Source organism: Ctenopharyngodon idella, chromosome 10 (assembly GCF_019924925.1).
Source record: "Ctenopharyngodon idella isolate HZGC_01 chromosome 10, HZGC01, whole genome shotgun sequence".
Lineage (NCBI taxonomy): Eukaryota > Metazoa > Chordata > Actinopteri > Cypriniformes > Xenocyprididae > Ctenopharyngodon > Ctenopharyngodon idella.
In genome coordinates this window covers 5,150,908-5,171,597 of record NC_067229.1, presented here as the reverse complement: position 1 = coordinate 5,171,597, position 20,690 = coordinate 5,150,908, and the positions used below count along the sequence as shown (strand labels likewise).

At 35.4% G+C, this 20,690-nt stretch overlaps 1 protein-coding gene and 2 long non-coding RNA genes across 4 annotated transcripts; 2 read left to right on the top strand and 1 right to left on the bottom strand.

The window, feature by feature from the left end:
* On the top strand, positions 1-6,830 carry LOC127519818 (uncharacterized). 2 transcript variants are annotated; one of them, XM_051907436.1, is made up of 5 exons: positions 1-159; positions 611-937; positions 1,456-1,797; positions 1,879-2,006; positions 5,866-6,830. In XM_051907436.1, the coding sequence occupies exons 1-5, from the start codon at positions 54-56 to the stop codon at positions 5,869-5,871; spliced, it is 909 nt and encodes a 302-aa protein (XP_051763396.1). In that variant the 5' UTR covers positions 1-53; the 3' UTR covers positions 5,872-6,830. The 2 variants fall into 2 exon arrangements, with proteins under 2 accessions (XP_051763396.1, XP_051763395.1); XM_051907435.1 differs by having other exon boundaries at positions 5,790-6,830.
* On the bottom strand, positions 1,653-2,613 carry LOC127519907 (uncharacterized). The gene is made up of 3 exons (XR_007931959.1): positions 2,464-2,613; positions 1,877-1,992; positions 1,653-1,794 (listed from the first exon to the last, which is right to left on the bottom strand). It is a non-coding gene; the product is annotated as an uncharacterized LOC127519907 (long non-coding RNA).
* A 7,208-nt stretch (positions 6,831-14,038) lies between the features above and the next one.
* Positions 14,039-18,991, top strand: LOC127519910 (uncharacterized). The gene is made up of 3 exons (XR_007931962.1): positions 14,039-14,111; positions 14,257-14,282; positions 16,464-18,991. It is a non-coding gene; the product is annotated as an uncharacterized LOC127519910 (long non-coding RNA).
* The last annotated feature ends 1,699 nt before the right edge of the window (positions 18,992-20,690 follow it).

Here is a 20,690-nt window from a genome sequence, read left to right as displayed (position 1 = left end):
CGCGTCTTTTGAACTGCTTTCATTATGCAGAGGAACAACAGCAGAGCACGTTTATGTATCAGAATCTGCATTTATTATTATTATTATTATTATTAAAAGTAGTGAAAATGAAGCTTCTCTTTATTTCGATCTTGTTGTTTTTGTGTTTACGTATGAATGGTAAGACACTTTTTTTGTTACAGTCTCTATTTGTTAATGATATATAAATGGAAAAAAGTTATTTATGTGGGGGATTCAAACAACAGGACTAAAAATAAAAATATTTTGTTAGTTTTTTTATGGATAAAATTCATAATTTTCATACTGGGTAATATTCATTATGGGTATATAAACATTGTTGTATTGATGCACAAATCTATAGGGAAAGGGAGCAAAATATGAATCATGATGTGATTTGTATGATGTCCATAAGTTACAAGATCATTCATCAGACTTGTGTATCTTGATGAGTGAATGCTGCTTGTTTACATGTGTAACATTATGAATCCAGACATATTTCTCTACTCACAATTTATGATCTGTAAACAAAAAAAAAAAAAAAAAAAAAATTTTCACAGCACTTTCATTTGTTTGTATTTGTTTAGCTTATAATTGATGATTTCTTCTTCAGGTGTGTCTGGTGTTGGAACAGTTGAAGTGTCTGTGAAGGAGGGAGATTCAGTCACTCTACACACTGGTGTTCAAACAAACCAACAAGATGATATTAAATGGTATTTTAATAACACTCGCATCGCTCAAATAATTGGAGATCTCAGTGAGAGCTGTACAGATGTTCAGTGTAATGAAGGTACTAAGAGATTCAGAGACAGACTGAAGCTGGATCATCAGACTGGATCTCTGACCATCACAAACACCAGAAACACAGACTCTGGAGAATATAAACTACAGATCATCAGCAGCAGGATCAGAGAAAAGATCTTCAATGTTACTGTCCGTGGTGAGTCAGTTAAATGTCTGTGTTTCCTAGTTTATCTAATCTGTTAATTGGTTCAGTTATCCTCTGTCCCCTGTCAGTTTGTTTACTGTTTTGAGTATTCTGTTCAGGTGTGTCTCGTCTATTATCTTGTTAGATCCCCTGTTTGCCAATGTATTTAAGCCTGTCTTTAGTCCTGTCTAGTTATCTGTCGACATTGCTATTTTGCCTGGTTGTTCTGTTCTTGTTTTTGAAGTCCTGAAGATTCCTGAGTATTTCTGTTGGTTTGAATTTGTTTACAATAAAGACTACTGCACATTAGCAGTCTTTATTGCAAACAAATTGCTTCTGCACTTCTGTCCGGTTTCTTCTCTGCTGCAATCAGACTCGTGACAGTTAGTTGTGATTCATAAAAAGCTTTGTGTTCGTTTCTCATCATACCATCTCTAACCTAATATAATAAACATGAATAAATATTTCTTTTCAAACCTAAAGTTCAGAAAGTAATGTAGTTTTCCAGCAGCTGTTGGTTTGTGTTTCAGGTGTTTCTGCTGTTGAACGAGATGAAGTGAAGACAGTGAAGGAGGGAGAATCTGTTACTTTAGATCCTGGTGTAATAAAAAACCCATTTGATTTGATGTGGTATTTTAATGACATTCTCATCGCTGAAATCACTGGAGATCAGAGTAAGATCTGTACAGATGATCAGTGTGAAGAGAGATTCAGAGACAGACTGAAGCTGGATCATCAGACTGGATCACTGACCATCATAACCACCAGAAACACTGACTCTGGAGAATATCAGGTACTGATCACCAGCAGCAACATTCCCCATCGCCACCTCAGCATCAGCAGCATCAGGAGATTCAGTGTTACTGTAACTGGGGAGTATATTTTGGAATTTTAAAATACAGTTCAATATTTTTAAACTTAATAATAATGACTGTCTGTCTTTATTATTACAGATTCAGGTTTGTGTTCAGGTGCTGTAGCAGGAATAAGTGTTGCTGTTGTTGTTGTTCTGCTGCTGGCTGCAGCTGCTGTTGGTGTGATTTACTGTCACCGCAAGATCTATACACCTGCAGAACAGATTGTAAGTATTACATACAGCCAATTTAACAAGAAATATGAGATTTATCATGCAAAGTGAATCTTTAAATTTACAGTAGCATGGATACATTTTTATATTATTACTGTATAGTTATTTATTAATTAATAAGTTATGTAGGTTTTTTTTACATAGTTTATGGCTTATCTGCATGTTTTATTGTTATCTTATGAGTTTTTATTTTTATCTTGCCAAAATCGTTTACAATTGTACAGCACTTTGGTACAACACTTTTTGTTTTTAAATGTGCTCTATAAATAAATGTGAACTTGAACTTGATTTATTTAATGTATGGTTTTAGGACACAGGTCTAGGATCAGGTTGTTACCAATGTATACTTATTTTTTAAAATCACAGAATCAGATCTTTGAAGGTAAGGCAGTGCCAAAATAAGGAAAAAAAATTAAAGGGATAGTTCACCCAAAAATTATCATTCACTCACCCTCAAGTTCCAAGGATCTTCCAAACCTGTATAAATTTCTTTCTTCTGTTGAACACAAAAGAAGATATTTTGAAGAATGTCAGTGACCACACAGCAAAATCCCCAGTGTTAAATTAACACACGAAGTGTACATATGAGTCCATCTTGCCGGGTGTTAAAAAGTAACACTGAAGCAGTGTTAAAGTTAATGAAATAATTGATTGATGATTGAGTGATGATTGACAATCAGTGGTGACACCTGATGTTAATAAGCAGAATCATTGAAGAAACAACAAGAGAAAAAGAGAGAGACACGACAACTACAACTGACTTCCAGCCATTAAACCAGTGGTCTCAAACTAAATTCCTGGAGGGGCATGGCTCTGCACAGTTTTGCTCCAACCCTAATCAAACACACCTGATCCAGTTAATCAAGGTCTTCAGGATTACTAGAAACGTCCAAGCAGGTGTGAGTTGGAGCTGGTTGGAGCTAAACTGTGCAGAGCTGTGGCCCTCCAGGAATGGAGTTTGAGACCACTGCATTAAACATTATTACACTTATTATTAACCAGTTTGAACCAGTTGATGTCATACATCAACAAAAGTTCTTATTGAGAATTAACAGATGTTTAGATGTTAATGTTTTAATGAAAGTTTAGTTTGAAGTCACCATGATGGTGAAAAGCATTTCCTTTAGTTGGGCTCTTGACTCTTTATTTATTAACATTATTCTTTCTCTGGCTGCTCCAACTTTGTGTTTGTAGAGCACATTTGTTATGGCCAGAGAAACTGTGATCTGGGCTGCATTTCCCACAAGTGTTGTAAGCTGAAGTTGATCAGTTTAGGTTTACAATGCTTTGGGAAGCACAGTCATAATGATTGTTTTTTGATGATGACATTCTCATTGTGAAATGGCCTGATTCATTGGTGACATCCAGTATTGTTAACCGGTCATACAGATGTTATATTATTTCTTTATACTAAATCTGTTACCGCTTGAGATCCAGCAGAGCTTTTATAATCTAAAGCTTTTTTTGAAACACACAGACATCAAGAATCAGCATATGACCCTCAACAATGGTGACAATCAAACAAAGTGCTTCATGTTGCAGTGCATGATGGGAGCCACCAATCAAAACTCATCCATGGCTCCCATCATGCATTGTTGCATGAATAAATTATGCAGCTGAATTATCCTGTAATTTTCGTAGGATTGTTCATGTTTGCTTTTATTTTGCTGTTGTTTTGTTGTGACAGTAGCTTGTTTTGTGATGTTCAGAGTTGATCTGTTTGTCAGTATTTTGTATTTATTTATTGTCAACGTTCTTGAGAATCATATGCTGATTCTTGATGTCTGTGTGTGTCTAAACACAGAAGCTTCTGTGCGTAATGTATTTTTCTTAAAAAAAAAAAAAAAAATTTGTTCGTACTGCTGTTGGACCTCAAGCTGTAAAATCACAGGACTACAATCACTAACACTAAAGCTACACATCAAGCATACGGTCAGAGATTTAGACTCTAAATGACATCAGGCCATTGCATGATGATAATATCATCACCAAAACATATTGTGACCAGATCATATTTTCTCTCACCATAACAAATGTGCTTTACAAACACAAAGTTGGAGCAGCCAGAGAAAAACTAATAATAAAAGGTAAAGAGTCAAGAGCCCAACTAAAGCAAACGCTGACCTCTTTCATGGTGACTTGAAATGAAACATTCCATAAAACATTAATTAACACCTTTTTTCTCTCTTTCCTTCAATGATTCTGCTTATTAACATCAGGTGTCACCACTAATTGTCAATCATCACTCAATCATCAATCAATTATCTCATTAACTTTAACTCTGCTTCAGTGTTACTTTTTAACACCCGGCAAGATGGACTCATATGTACACTTTGGGTGTTAATTTAACACTGGGGATTTTGCTGTGCAAAGTTGATGGACCCCAACGGAAGTCACAGGGGTCCATCAAATGTTTGGTTACTGACATTCTTCAAAATATATTCTTTTGTGTTCAGCAGAAGAAAGAAATTCATACAGGTTTGGAACAACATGAGGGTGAGTAAATTATGACAGGATTTTCATTTTTGGGTCAACTATCCCTTTAACTCCCAAATAAACAAGATGTAAGGGAAACAGGTCAATTTAGCTCAAAGGGAATTATTAATTAATTTATTAGGAATTTTGAATGAGTAACTTATTTTACGACTGAGAAAATGAATCGTCCAGCGTTCATTTGAATGGGCCGTACCACCAACTCTGCAGTGGATATGAATATCCAACCTATAGTGAAATCACTATTTATTAGCAAAGTAACAGGGTCAGCAGTTTAAGACATTAAATTCGTAAGCACATAACACAAGACACTTCTGATCTGATTAAACAACTCCCAAAGACACAGCAAGCAGGTGTTTTCAGAAAACATTTCTGCATTGATAAAGCAGATATACATGTCTGGTTTAATAACAGATAAATGACTGCATTTAAGTGGTTTAAATAACTACTTTTTCTGTGGCTTTGCTTATTTGTTATCCAAAAAAATTGGATTTCCTACTTTTTAATTAAACAAACAAACAAACAGAGGTTTTAATTATTAAATCAAAAACCTCCGCACATAATTAGAATACAGTCTAACACCAATCTTTCATTTGAAAGCCACATTTCTAGCATCTTTCAAACCGCATTTTTCCATCTTAAAGTATATCTATATTACGACATATGTTCACAGTGACAAATGCAGAACAGTTAGTTCATGCGTTCATGACCTCAAGGCTAGATTATTGTAACGCTCTATGGGTGGTTGCCCTGCTCGCTTGATAAACAAACTACAGCTGGTCCAAAACGCAGCAGCTAGAGTTCTTACTAGAACCAGAAAGTATGACCATATTAGCCCGGTTCTGTCAACACCGCATTGGATCCCTATTAAACATTGTATACATTTTAATGTAATGAATGTCATCGTGATGAATCTGATCTTCAAGCAAAAGGAATTGTATGAAAAATTTGAATGCTACCGATCCACAATCTGATTTCTGACTTGTGATGTAGCCTGTATCATAATTACACCGTATTTGTTCATTGGCCAGAGGAGAACTGGGCCTTCAACTGAGCCTGGCTTCTCCCAAGATTTCTTTTCTCCACTGTCACCTAATGGAGTTTGAGTTCCTTGCCACTGTCACCTCTGGCTTGCTTAGTTGGGGACACCATTCACAATATTATTGATTTCATGACACTATTTTCTTTTAGAGCTGCTGTACAGTCAGAACTAACTGTTTGCATCATTGAATCATAATCCTGTTATCATTGTAAAGCTGCTTTGAAATGATCTGTATTGTACAGGTCCTGTTTGGTAAGCAGAACACCCGAACCATTATCTGACAGCAACACTCATTTTATTCTGTACCTGACCCGTTAGATCTGAAGACTGTGACCCGCACCCCCATGGTCACCCAGTTTTATTGTGTCTGGAGCACTTCCAACATACTGACGAGGACATGAAAGGTTCAGTAGATTATTTGCTCTAAATAAATGGTTCATGTCATGGTGTAATGAACAGAAACTGCTCTTTGTAAATAATTGGAACCTTTTCTGGGAGCAACTTCTGTGCTGATGGCCTGCACTCCAGCAGAATCGGAGAGGATCTTCTGTTGGACAACATCTCCATAATGCTTCGCATCATAGTAAGTCAATCCTCAAATCACAGTCTTTGTTCTACCCTCTTATGAAGACTTCAGATGACCAGCAAATTTGAAGATATGACACCAACTCCTGCGAGGACTTGAGATGAAGCAAACACTAAATCAACATGCACCAATGTTCAATTTTCCATATATTGTAATCATTATGTCCCAGCTTGTAATAATTACTTAAATGAGCTCATTATTTCTGCCTTAAGTTATACATTGTTAGCTAACTGCGTTAGCTTCTGAAATACATTACTTGGACACAATCACCTCTGATAATAGATCACTCTAAATAGTAATGTAGACACATGCATTTTCTGTAAAGCTGTTTTGAAACTGTGTATTGTGAAAAGCGCTGTACAGATAAGTGTGAATTGAACTGAATTCAATTGACTATATCAGGCAGACAAAAATTATTTATTTTCTCATGTAACAATTAATTTGAGAAGCTGTAGGGGGAGAGTGCCGTGTTTTTGTAGGCCAAAAGGCTATGACTTTTTCTCCTGTTTATTGGACAGATAAGGAATATGTTTTGTTTCTTTTATTTGATTCATAGGGAAGTTTGTTTATTGTTTTGGCATTAGCTCACCCCTGAAGATTTTGCTTCCAAATTTTATTTTTTACACAAATAGTTTTTTACAAAACAAGAAAAACAAACAAGAGAACAAGAAAATAAAATAAAAATGGGTAATTAAGACGTATTGTTTTGTCATTTATGTTACACCCTGACCTAGACCAGGGACTGTAACCGGCTGCTATCACTTTAAAACCTAATGCATGGATCTGTTATATTGACACACACCCAATATTTTCTTCTCTAGACATAACCGACTATGTTTACATGGATACTTGTCAAGACGGGCATTTTGACAATTTTGTGTGTACTCGCGTATTGTCTGAGAGGGCTTTTTGTGTGCGTGCACCAAAACAATCTATCACAGCGCACGAGCAGGGGTTAACTTGAAGGGGCAAGAGAAAGAGAGTTTTACTTGTCCTGATTAAAACATCAATAACAAAAATAACTAGGGAATCACCAAAACGCAAGCATGATTCTATTACATTTAGTGGTGATTCATAATGGATAATAATAATATATAGGCAAGGCAATTTTATTTGTATAGCACATTTCATACACAATGGTAATTCAAAGTGCTTTACATAAAGAAGAACCAAATACATAATAATAAAAATGGAACACATAAGAAATAGAAATAACAGAGAATTCTGCTATCTAGATGGAAGAGTTAGGAAGTTTCAGGGAGTTTTTTGTTGTCCATCAGAGCGAATCTAAATGGATCTTCCTCACACGTCAGGACCACTGTCTATTCTGTTCTTTTAATCATGACATGTTTGCATTTTTGAATCTTTTGTATTTTCTGTTCGAATCAGAAGATCCTGAGACATTAAAAATCTGAACCTGGTCGGTCCTTTTCAATGTTTTGGTCAAACAGGTTAGCCCTGTTTCAAATGACACGCTTCATGTGCACTTGTGATCTTGTGGACTTACAATGGCTGCTACGTGCGGTACGTGTCTGTTAAAGTCTCCAAGTGTCACAGTTCCCTTGTCTCCCGGACTCCATTTCCCATGATCCTCCTGTCTCCACACCTGCACTCACTTCCCTCGTCATCTCCCCATCAGCACTCATCACCTGCACCTGGACTTCCTCATCAGCACTCCCTATATAATGGACTCACTCCCTTCACTCCCGGTCCGTTCTAAATGTTAAACCTATGTTGTGTAACGTTGCCTGATCTAGTCTTCTGCGTATTATATTCCTGGATTGCTATTAAAACCTCTTGTTTGTGGATATCCGTACTTGCCTCATCTCTCCAACTTACACAACTGTAACACCATGAAATCAAAATTGAAGTTTTTCTGCATTTATCTTTATTGTAAAAAAGGGGAGGAGCTGTTTGATATGTCCCACCCTTTCTTCCAGTGAAAATTATGTCAACACATTGAATAATGCTGTGTGTTTCAAGGCACTTCAGTGGGCCTTTAAGTCTACAAGACTGTAAGGTGTACCATTTGCCATTTTAGGTTTCAGAATGGTGCTCGTGAGTGCCTCCTTTGTGGCCGATATATGTGCCCTTGATGCACACTTTTGCCAAGCCTGCAAGCCCATGAGCTCTGCAGCAGGCTTTTCCCCGACAGTCAAAGTGGACTTGGAGGAAGATTGCGAGGGCTTATGGTTCCATTTGGGACAAGGGCTGTGTATAAGTTGATATTTTTTATACCCTTCCCTCGCTAACTTCCCTCATTCACTCAGATGTACTTCCTTGCTTATGTTGCACGAGTGCCCACTAGCAGAACCCGTGCAATGTGTTTAATGGAATGGCCTTGATCACTTGGAATTCAATATGGAGCTGATTTATTACATATAGTTGTTTTCCTAATAAGTTTATGTACCATTCTATAGGCCTGTATTTATGCCTCTATATATTACACAAACGAAAATTATAACAATGCAATGAACTATTACTGTAGAAAAACAGTCAGCTTTAGGTAGCTACAAGTATTAAATGCTGTTAAATGTAAAAAAAAAAAAAATGGGGTGGGCTGAATTAAACATGGCCTGCTGTGACATCACAATCATGTTGCACTTTGTTCTATGGATCTGCCTGAAGTGTACAGGTGCTGGTCATATAATTAGAATATCATCAAAAAGTTATTTCACTAATTCCATTCAAAAAGTGAAACTTGTATATTATATTCATTCATTACACACAGACTGATATATTTCAAATGTTTATTTCTTTTAATTTTGATGATTATAACTAACAACTAAGGAAAATCCCAAATTCAGTATCTCAGAAAATTAGAATATTGTGAAAAGGTTCAATATTGAAGACACCTGGTGCCACACTCTAATCAGCTAATTAACTCAAAACACCTGCAAAGGCCTTTAAATGGTCTCTCAGTCTAGTTCTGTAGGCTACACAATCATGGGGAAGACTGTTGACTTGACAGTTGTCCAAAAGACGACCATTGACACCTTGCACAAGGAGGGCAAGACACACAAGACACCCTCTTTTGCAAAGGTCATTGCAGGGAGGAAAGGAAGGAAGGAAAGGAAGGAAAAGATGTGGTAGAAAAAAGCGTACAAGCAATAGGGATAACCGCATCCTGGAGAGGATTGTGAAACATAAACCCATTCAAAAATGTGGGGGAGATTCACAAAGAGTGCACTGCAGCTGGAGTCAGTGCTTCAAGAACCACTACGCACAGACGTATGCAAGACATGGGTTTCAGCTGTCGCATTCCTTGTGTCAAGCCACTCTTGAACAACAGACAGCGTCAGAAGCGTCTCGCCTGGGCTAAAGACAAAAAGGACTGGACTGCTGCTGAGTGGTCCAAAGCAGTGTTAATTTCGTTGACGAATAATTTTCGTCATAATTTTCGTCAACGACAGTTTTTCACGGACGAAAACGGGACGATGACTAAATAAAAATGCGTTTTGAATGACTATGACTAAAATCTACTCTAATTTTCGTCACTCTACAGGCTCGCGCAGCAGCACTTCAGACTGCTTCACAATTAATGAATAGCGCACATTTATGCCAAGCGATTGCTTATAAGCTAATGATGATGAATTATGACAATGTTTACTACACAATGTTTATATGGTAATATGTTTTAGACGGTTGTAAGAAAGCATATTTTATCTCCCTCGTGAGTAGCCTGCTACTACAATAGGCTACAGTGCAGACCTCAGACATTTCAGAATAAGAGTCACGGTATATTTCGGAATGGTTTATAATTATTATTTTTTCCTGGTCATTGTTATTATGCTTACACAATAAACTGTATTTAATTTAATTTCTATTTAATTCATAGTAAACTACTATCTTCTGTCACAGGAAGGAAAGACTAAGAACATTATTTGACACAAGTATAAGGGTATAAGGGTTATTATAGTTAACTAAACCTAAAACCAAAGAAATCTTTATTACTTGAAATGAACATTAACTGAAATAAAATTAAATATATAAAAATGTAAACTTTTCATTAAATGTTTTAGGGATAAAATTTAGTGAGGGTCAGCTGTGCGCAACGATTACTTTTTATTGATGCATTATATGTTTTTTTGGTTACGTTATGATGAGATCACACTACTTTATGTCCATGCCAGGCATTACGTGTAGATCACAGATGTGTGGATTAATCAATTCACTGTAAACCTGACTTAACCCAACTTGTTTTTTATTTTGTAATTTTTCCCCTATTTTACATTTGTTCAAGCAGAATGTCCACAGGCTCTTTAGAAGCAGCACTTATTCTTGGAGATGTGTTTCTTGATCAGATACAGGTAACTTTAGAAATTGTATCTTAATTTTTTTTTTATTTTGACTTTTTCTCTGTCAAATAATTTTAAAGAAAACTACAAATGAATAGTTATATAGGCTAATATATTATTCATGTAAGGTAAGTATAAACCTGTTAAATATACCATTTGCAATTTAGAAAGAAGAAAAAAAGCAAGCCAAGAGGTCTAAGCCACATCCTACAACTGTGAAGTGGAGGCAAAGGGACAGAAATGGGAATGTTATACGGCCGCTTCGAAAAAAAAACCTCAATAAAACAAAAACTGAAAAGAAAGGCTCCTAACCACGGTGAGACAGTTGTAAATTTACAGTTATTGTTTAAATTTACTTTTATTTTCAGTTGTGATTTATATTTCCCACATGAAAAAATACTAGTACTTTATAGTAAATACTATAGTGTTTTTGAACCATACTATAGTAAAGTACTTGAATTAATTTGTTGTGGTAATTCTATAGTTGCTGTGGTAATATAACAACTATAGTAATATAAACAAATTACTTTACCCAATACTGTACTAAGTTTTCTACAACTATAGGGTATATTATACTACAATATACATTACAGTTTACTCTTGTAAAAACTAAAGTATACTACAGTATTTATTAGTTTATTAGTTCACTATAGTTAATACTACAGTATATTGTAGCAGCTTAGCAGCACAAGTGTTGTAAATACTATAATATATACATTATACTATTTACTATAGTATGGTTCAAAAACACTATAGTATTTATTATAAATTACTATAGTATTTTTTTCCTGTGGGTTTCTCCATATTCAATAAATGTTTAGATTTATGCAGTCTGTTTTAATCTTTAAGCGCACTTAATTACATGTAGAACCAGATATATAGAACACCAAAGCATAATGTATTAATTTTATTTTGTTTAAAGGTCCCACCAGTGTGCCCATCCAAGAGGAATTTGTTTATCGAGCAGAAACTGGTAACTGTGCACTATGGTTATATGGAATGGCATCTGGTTAATAGAGTTTAAGTAATATTCTGCCAGCTGCAACCTACATAATTGCATATTTTTTTATAAATGAGATCCTGGTAACACTTTAGAAAACTGATCCTTCATTAATGAATAACTACACCGGAACAAATGAGTAATGCATTATTAACACTCTAGTAACTACTATTAACTAACAAGAAACTCTGATTAGTGAATTAGTAAGTAATAGTGCTCAGTTGAAGGTAGTAGTTCACTATTAGCTAATCAGTAACTACTGTTTTTTTTTTCATACCTCCCAGAGAACTACTAAGAGCTACTATATACAGGTTCATAATTAATGTGAATGATGCATAATGTATAATTAATTCTAAAGTAAAGGTCACGTTAACCCACTAGTAATGACTGAAGTATTACCAAATCCTTCAGAAGGAATTACTAATTATTTGGATCTGTATTCTAAAGTGAAGATCATGGTAACCCACTAGTAACATGCTCACTGTTCTTGCTTCTGCATGGAACAAATGGAAGTCTGAAAATCTGGCCAAATGTTTGTCTCAAAGATACATTAAGGTATTTTACTGATGCAAAAGTCAACCTTGTTCTTATCGTACAAAAAGTACATTTAAAGGGTTAGTTCACCCAAAAATGAAAACTCTATCATTAATTACTCACCCTCATGCCGTTCCACACCTGTAAGACCTTCATTCATCTTCAGAACACAAATTAAGATATTTTTGATGACAGAATGGTGTCAGATTTCCATCCATAGACTGCCTTTGTTACTGAAACGTTGATGCTTCAAAAACTCCATAAAGAGACTGGAAAACTAATCCATATGAATTGAGTAGTTTATTCCAAATTTTCTGAAGAAAATCGATTGGTTGTTATGACGAACAGATTTAATTTAGGCTTTTACTCGCATGTAAACATTGATCAGCAAACATAAGCAGAAGCTCAACCAAACTTGAATAATGCACAAGAGCAAACCTCTCTTGGAGGCTCAAACGTGCTGCATAACCAGTGAGGTTCATTCTTCATCTGTTCATCATAACAAGTGATCGATTCTCTTCAGAAAATGTGGACTAAACCGCTTGATTCATATGGATTAATTTTACAATGTCTTTATGAACTTTTCAAAGTGTCAAAGTGGTAGTTGCAAAATTCAGTCTGTGGAAGGAAATCTGACAGCATTCTGTCATCAGAAATATCTTAATTTGTGTTCTGAAGATGAACGAAGGTCTTACGGGTGTAGAACGACATGAGGGTGAGTAATAAATGACAGAATTTTCATTTTTGGGTGAACTAACCCTTTAACATAATTTGAGCAATTACGTCTATTGCATACATTGTTGAACTATAAACCTTTATGATCAAATTAATTTTATAGTGTTTTGATATGTATTTAGACAACCGAAAGGCTGAACGTAGAAGGAAAGAGCTTTGAAAGTCTGCAGGCTGAGCTTAATGTCAGTGATGATGACATTCAGCAGTGGGTCAGTGATGTCCAGCAGTGGGCCACAGGTTATACATTTTGAAGGGCCTGTTTTAGTTTTTTTTTAGAAGAGGAGTGTTTATTTGATTTCAAATATGTTTCTGAGAAACTGCTTATTGCACCTCTAAATGCAATCAATAAATCTGTTATTTCATACTCTTTAAAAAAAAAGTTCACTAGGAATCCAAACTGCATTGCAGCTGAATTAATGTAAATAAAAATATCAATAAATAAAAAATAAGTAAATAAAGCATGTAAATTGTGTATTATAAGCACAAAAGGTCAACAAATAGAGATAGAGCATGAGGAATTGCTCTCATATCTGCAGTTCTTGATGTTGTGTAGTTTATTTTTGTTCTCACAAAGATACTTCAATCAGTTGCTCATTTGTGTTTCAGGTGTTTCTGCTGCAGTCCGAGATAAAATGAAGAGAAAATCAGTGATGGAGGGAGAATCTGTTACTTTAGATCCTGGTGTAATAAAAACAGCAAATCATTTGATTATGTGGTATTTTAATGACACTCTCATCGCTGAAATCACTGGAGATCAGAGTAAGATCTGTGCAGATGAACAGTGTAGTAAGAGATTCAGACACAGACTGGAGGTGAATCAGACTGGATCTCTGACCATCTCAAACGTCAGAATCACAGACTCTGGAGATTATAAACTAAACATCAGCTACATCAGATTCAGCATCATAAAGCGCTTCAGTGTTTCTGTCATTGGTGAGTTTCATTTAATCACTCATTACATTTTCCTATGAACAGTTTTTAAATATATTTTGATATAAAGTAAATGTTTTCATTGTGGCCTGTTTGAAAAAGCAACTGCACATCAAGTTCCACACAACAACTAACACGTGCTGTTAAAAAGTCTATTGTTATTGAAAAATACATGAAATGAATCAGTTTTCCTGTGCTGCTGTTTCCTTTTCAGCTCACAGTGCTGATGCTGCTTTAGATGATGTTCTTTTAAATCCCACTGGATTTATCACTTAAATCAATGTCATACAACTGATGACCAAAGTAGCAGACAGATAATTGTTAAAAGTTGTCTGAATCAGTCACTCTATATGTAATAATGACTGTCTATCTTCAGCTGCTGTAGCAGGAATACATGCTGCTGTTAGTGTTGGTGTTGGTGTCCTGCTCCTTGTTGCTTCTGGTTTAATTTACTATCGCAAGCACCAAGCAGGAAGGAATGGTGAGAATTGCATACAGCTGATGTAACAAGATGGAAATATGCTATTTATTGTGTGAAAATAGTCTTTAAAAGATGTGAACAGTTTTATTTTTATTCTAATTAACCAAAGTACTGTGTTTAATTGAGTTTGTTGTTGTTCAAACAGGCAGCAGGAGGGAGGACAGTCTTCAGGTAAGATACCATGTGAACTGAATCTGCCTGCTGAAAAACTAATTCAGATCTGTGAGTTTGAAACATGTTTGAGTGTTTTATGTGGTTTCACTCAGAAATCTCAAGACAGTGCTGCTTTCTTATAGTTTAACTATACAATAAAGATGAATAATATATTAATAATTTGTATTGCTATCCTTATATTCTTATATTGCTATCCTTATTATTATTTATTTACCATAGGATGACCCTAGTCTAGGATGAGGGTGTATCATAAATGTTTCTCCTAGGGATGCCACAATTCTCAATATAATATTGAACCGTTCGGTACGACATTCACGGTTCAATACGCGCTTGTGAATTGCGTTTTTTTCGGTTTTACGTTTAAATAATTTATATGCGTTTTATTTCTCTCCGAATTGACTGTTCGTGTGTGCCTGTAAGTTTACGAGCTGAGATGAGGAAACTCCTCACCGCGAGTAAATATTCAATCACTATGCTCTAAAGTTAGGGGGCGCTGAACCATCATTCCACACTTTAACATGGCGAGCGGCGGTGAAGTGAGGCTACAGTACGAGGAAGCGCCGGCATCTTTCAAATCCGTGGTGTGGAGTAGGGGTGCAACAGTTCTCGGTAAAAAATCGAACCGTACCGTTCTCCTTTTACGGTTCGGCACGCACTTGCACCGCGGTCCATCTCGAATGACGACGCATCTATAGGCTAATATGGTTTGTTTAAAATAGCAACGTGGAAAACAGACAGACAGAGTTCTGTATGTTTCAGTCGATGGATTCGCATTCTGGCTTCTAAAAACGTTGCAACAACGATAATCAAAAAGCGTGGACAAAACAGTCACTCTTTGTAAACTTTGTTCAATGCGAGTGCCGTATGCTCTAATGTCCAGTCATTTAAGCCGTCATTACCCGGGTGTTGATAGCGCGCGAGCGCAGGTGAGACCTGAACAGCATACGTTGCTATCTGTGTTTAAACTGAACTCATTTAAGCCTTGCTAATTTAAACATTTAAGACAAAGACGCGAAAAAGAACTCGCGCGTGCTGTGAGAAGATTTGTGTGTGCGCTCATCCGAAGCGCGCACACGCTTATTTCAGACAGCGCGCAAATACTAAGTTCTCTTTCAAGTCTTGCGCTTCAGCGGACAAATTCATACTAAAATTATGTCAACATGCCCATCTTGGAGAGTATCCTAGCAAACATAGTCGGTTATGTTTTAAGTAAACGTATAATAGTCGAGAAAGACAATGCATGTGTAACTGGATCGTGCATGTCTTAAAGGGAAAAAAACTATTCCTGCTGCCTGTGTTTTTAATGTTAAGTCAAACAACAAATGACAAAGAAATCACTCACTGCTCTTGACTGAATAGCCTTTGTAACTAAATAATGATTAATATTTATTTAATTTATACAGTGAAGATAATATGCAGTGTTATTTTATATTTGATTACTTTATCCATTTTTGTACCTGAAAACTACTGTTAGATACCTGAAAAACCTGAAAAGCATTGTTTATTTTATTTGAATATTCGCTCTATTGTATTTATTTGTGATGTTGCTTGTAGTTTGATTATTTGTTCTTATTTTCTTTATTTTTATTTGACAGTAAGTCCTATTTTCCCTGAACATAGCACATACCGAACCGTACCGAAACCGTGACCCTAAAACCGTGATACGAACCGAACCGTGAGCAATTTGAACCGTTGCACCCCTAGTTTCTCCCAAATAAAACTAAATAACAAGTGATAAAACAAATGATAAACAATATGAAAACAAAACGCACAACTTTAATAAGAGAGCATGTTAGAGGACCAGTACTGTCTTATTTACATTCACCAGTGTGATAGTTTAAGCATTTTAGATGTGCAGACTGTTTAGCAAGATGGTTTCAACAAAAGCTATTTTTTGCTGTGCGGAGGAATGTTTGAGTTCTGAAATTTAGAATATGTTTTATAGTACAATGACCTCTGATATGTCAACAGATCAAAGAAATTTCGATTGCTCATGTCATGACCCCTTGAGGAGAAACACCCCACATTATAGACATGTTGTTCATTTTTTGTAAAAGAGACAACTATGCATTCCTCAAATATCATGAGAAAAACATTTAAAGTCTTTAGTATTTTTGTGTTTGTGTAACTGAATCATCAGTCCTGTTCTTTTACCTTCTCTTATCTGTTTTATTACAGGAGAATGATGCAGAGTACTCGCCCCTTAATCACAGTAACTCTCAATCGCCGAATGTGATGTCCCTTAATCCGTCTGTGTCTGAGGCTGCCAATGAAACACCACAGTAACATTATTATACTGACTTGAGTAATCCAAAATTCGGATCTATTACGCCATTTTTGCTTTGTAGTGTGGATGGAGAAAACAGAGGTATTTGAAAACGATGACACTTGTTTAGTCATGTGACGCATATTGTACCCATAGATATCTATAGTTATACCGGCATTGTTGTGCCTGTTATTTACATGAACAGTATTGCAAAAATTGAATTTACTCGCATATGCTGTCCTGCATGGCAAAATATGATGATAGTTGTGTTTTAAACGTTTGGAAAAAGCTTGAAAAACACTAGTGTGGATGAGGAGCGGTTTTAAATGAAAACTCAGTTTTCAAATGTCTCTGGATTACTGTAGACATAGCCTAAACTGCTATTCTGTGTGATATTTCTAAGCCATTGAGACTCATTTAAGCTTCCATTCTATCTTACATTTACTATCAAAAATTCTAACTTTTAATGCTACTAAACTAAAACTTGAAACTATTTCAAACTTACAACCTCTAAACTTAAAACTTAGAGGTTAAAGGCTTTCTCAAGCCAACATCAAAGTTTGTCGTTCTTGTTTATCTAGATTTTTTCAGTGAAAAAGAACATAAAGAGAAGATAAGGGAATGAGAGAAGACAATCAGCAGAAACTCAAAACACCCAGAGAGAAATAGTGCCACAATACCAAGATTGTTGCTTCAGAAAAACAATCAATTAACAATAAATAAGAAACAAAGAAACACGTTAGCAGCAATAAAACAAAGATTGCTGATGTTTTTCATTATATAGAGGGTTTACTGAAGCAGCTAAAGTGATCCAGATAGGTATAGTGAGACATTTCATTAATAACTGAACATGAATCATGATGGATATTTTGATCAAGTAATGTCATACTCAAGACAAGCTCTTCACAGACCAGCTGTCAGTCAAACTCTCAGGTACTGAATTGAGTCTCTACTGATAATCTTTACAGTTTTACTATTGTCAATTGACAACACTACAGATGAAAACACCAGTATGATGCTGCCTCTAACAATTACATTATTATATACATATATTTGTCTATGGGTTTTTTTTTTTTGGTTTGTTTGTAATGTCATAGCTTTGTTTTGTCTAAAGTTTAAAGGTTAAAATCCTCAAGGGTTGATCCATGAAATATCACCACTGTGTCCTTGATCAAACTCTGAATCTCAGGAACTGAACCTGTAATAAGTGCTCTGAAAGACACTGTGGAGGAAAGTGGCAACAAAAAATGCCAAATATGTGTTTTATTGTATTTCATTTGCAATATATTGTGTTGTTGTTGTTTTTTTTTCAATGTTCCATACCTTTTACTGGCTGCTGCACAAGCCTTTTTACAGGTATTAAGCATCTGAATGCTGTTTTAAGCACTTCACATAAATACACTTGTCTGAACAAAAAGACTTGAAATTGTGCAAATCTCTGTTTGTTAGGTTCATCCTGTTTGATTTACTCATTCAAAGAGCTCATTGTCTGCTCACTGAACTCTGAGATCTGGGGTTCCCAAATCAACAGCAGGATTTAGGTGTCATCGTGGTGCACTTTATTGTAAATGTTCTCAGAAAAGCCATTTCAGTTTCTCAGTTAAAGTACTACACTGTAAAAAATAAATGTGATTTTAACAGTAAAATATTGTAAAAACGGTACGAAAAAAAATTGTAAATGGGTTAACAGTAAGTTCCAGTACTATGTACAGGGAAAAACTGTAAAAGCTCTTACCAGACATTTTATGTAATTTTCACAGTAAAATGCTGTAAATTTTACAATTTGTAGAAGTAAAAAAGAACAAATCAATGTATAATTTACAGTCAAAAACTGTAAACTGATATTCCCACAATTCCCTGTGACACTCCACATTTGAAAGTATTTTGTTTAAAAAATCATGTTTCTTAATAGTTTTTGTTATCAGTTATGTACATTAGGGTTTTATGTTACATCTTCTGTTGTTTAATGAATGTTTATTGCATTATGTAAGTGTTGTGGGTTACCATGATGGTGTTTTGCATTTGCGTGAATGACTCTTTGCACCCTCTTTACATTAGTATATACTTCAGCTCGTGGAAAAGCTATTTGTGATGAACTCTGATTCTTCATGTGGCTTTCTCTTTTACCGCCTGCATTATTAGGTGGTTGTCAGTATATGTTAAAGGTACAAAACAGATTTTAGTAGTAGTGTGCATTGTTGAATTTACTTGTTTACATTCAAATTTTCTTGTTTGTAAATTAGTTTTATACTGTAAAATTGACAGTTTGTTCTGTAAGTGTTTGTAATGACGGGTCGACAGAAGGAGGATCCATTTGCAGCTTTATTAAGATAATTACCAAAGCAGACAGGGGCAAAGGCAGAGGCATAAACAGGGACAGGCAATGGTCGAGGCAGGCGGCAGACGAACAGAGTAAAGTCACAGGCAATGGTCAGGGCAGGCGGCAAACAAACACAGTCCAATAAACAGTCCAACGGCAACAGAAATACAATCCACAAGAAAACGCTCAGTAGTGATCACCGGGGCAAATCAAGATTTCGCAAAGGGTGTGTGTGTGTGTGTGTGTGTGTGTGTGTCTTAAATAGTGTGAGTGTAATGAGGTGCAGGTGTGTGCGCAATCAGTCCCAGGTATGAGGGCCTATGGGAAACGTAGTCCGAATGTAAACCAGTCAATATTCAGGTGACGGCTCCCTCCGGTGGTGCGGAGGAGGAGGCGCGAGAGCCACATTCGTGACAGTGTTTTTACAGTTTTTCTGTATTTTTTACAAAATTATTCTGGCAACCACAGCTGCCAAAATTATTTTGTAAAAACTACGGAATATTTTTTACAGTGTATGAAAGGCCTCAGAAAAACCTGTGCCACAATCTCAGAAGACAAAACTTTGGTGCCTTGCACATTAAGTCGTTTGTTTGTTTGTTTGTTTGTTTTCTTTAACTTTGCAACAGTCCAGGAAAAGGTGATTTCAATTTTTATAAAAATGCTTGTATTTCCTGAATTATGGAAAGGAACTTGAAAGGTCTTTGTGTGTTCATGTGATAAATGACATTAAAACAGATCTGATTCACTCATAACGGCTGGAATCTGAGTTTGTTATCAGAGATAACTGAACTAAGCTAATAGATTGACAGTCTTTGTACATTCCCTGCAAACAAGCCTGCACCGGTCCTTTACAGGCCCACTTTTAAGAAAAAATATGAGAATAATATTTAAATGTTTCACATGTAGTTTAAGACTGGATTTAGATTTTTAAAATGTACTGTAAGGGAATATTTTTTATGTTTTAAAACCTATTACAATTATGAAAATATGATGTTTTTGGTGAGTTCATAATGTAATACATTTCCCATAATGTAAGAATTATGACAGGCTATGAGCTCAAGATTTTGTTACGTTTTGAGAAAAATTATTACATTATGAACATTTTACTACAATAATAATGTAATACTTATGACATTATGTGCAGTTATTACATTATGAGTTGCTACAAGCCCTCACAGCACTATTAATCTGCAACAATAAATCTGTTTCACTATAAATACTTTTCGGCTACTATACACTGTAAAAAAATAAATGTAAAAAACAGTGAAATGCATGGCAGCACAGGGTGCCAAACCTTTACCATTAATGAAAATAACGGTTAAAAGGGTGTGTCATTGATTCACTGTGTGATTTATTTATAGCAACCTGTCAGTCAAAAGTAGAGCTGAAATCATGAAATCAGATTCTTATTTATTTTACTCTTTCATGATGATGTTTACTGGCGCAAGGATGGGACAACCTGTCACTCACATGAGATCCACCAATAGCAAGCCACAACCATCCAATCAATTTCCTCATGGACAAAATCAAGCTCTGCCCTATATTCTTTTTCTAGAAGCATTTTATTTGATATGCATCACAATGGGGAAGAAATCACATCTTCCGTTTTATGCAGATAATGATTGAACATCTGCATAATACCATCAGAGATGGGCACAAATACATCAAAAAGTATTTAGTTACAAATTACAAATACTTACTTATTTAAATAAAATACTAAATACTGCTGTAAAAAAAATGTAATTAAAATACAAGTAATTTGTAATTTGAAAATACAAAAATACAAGCAAAATTTACACGCAATCATTTGAAGTGCTCA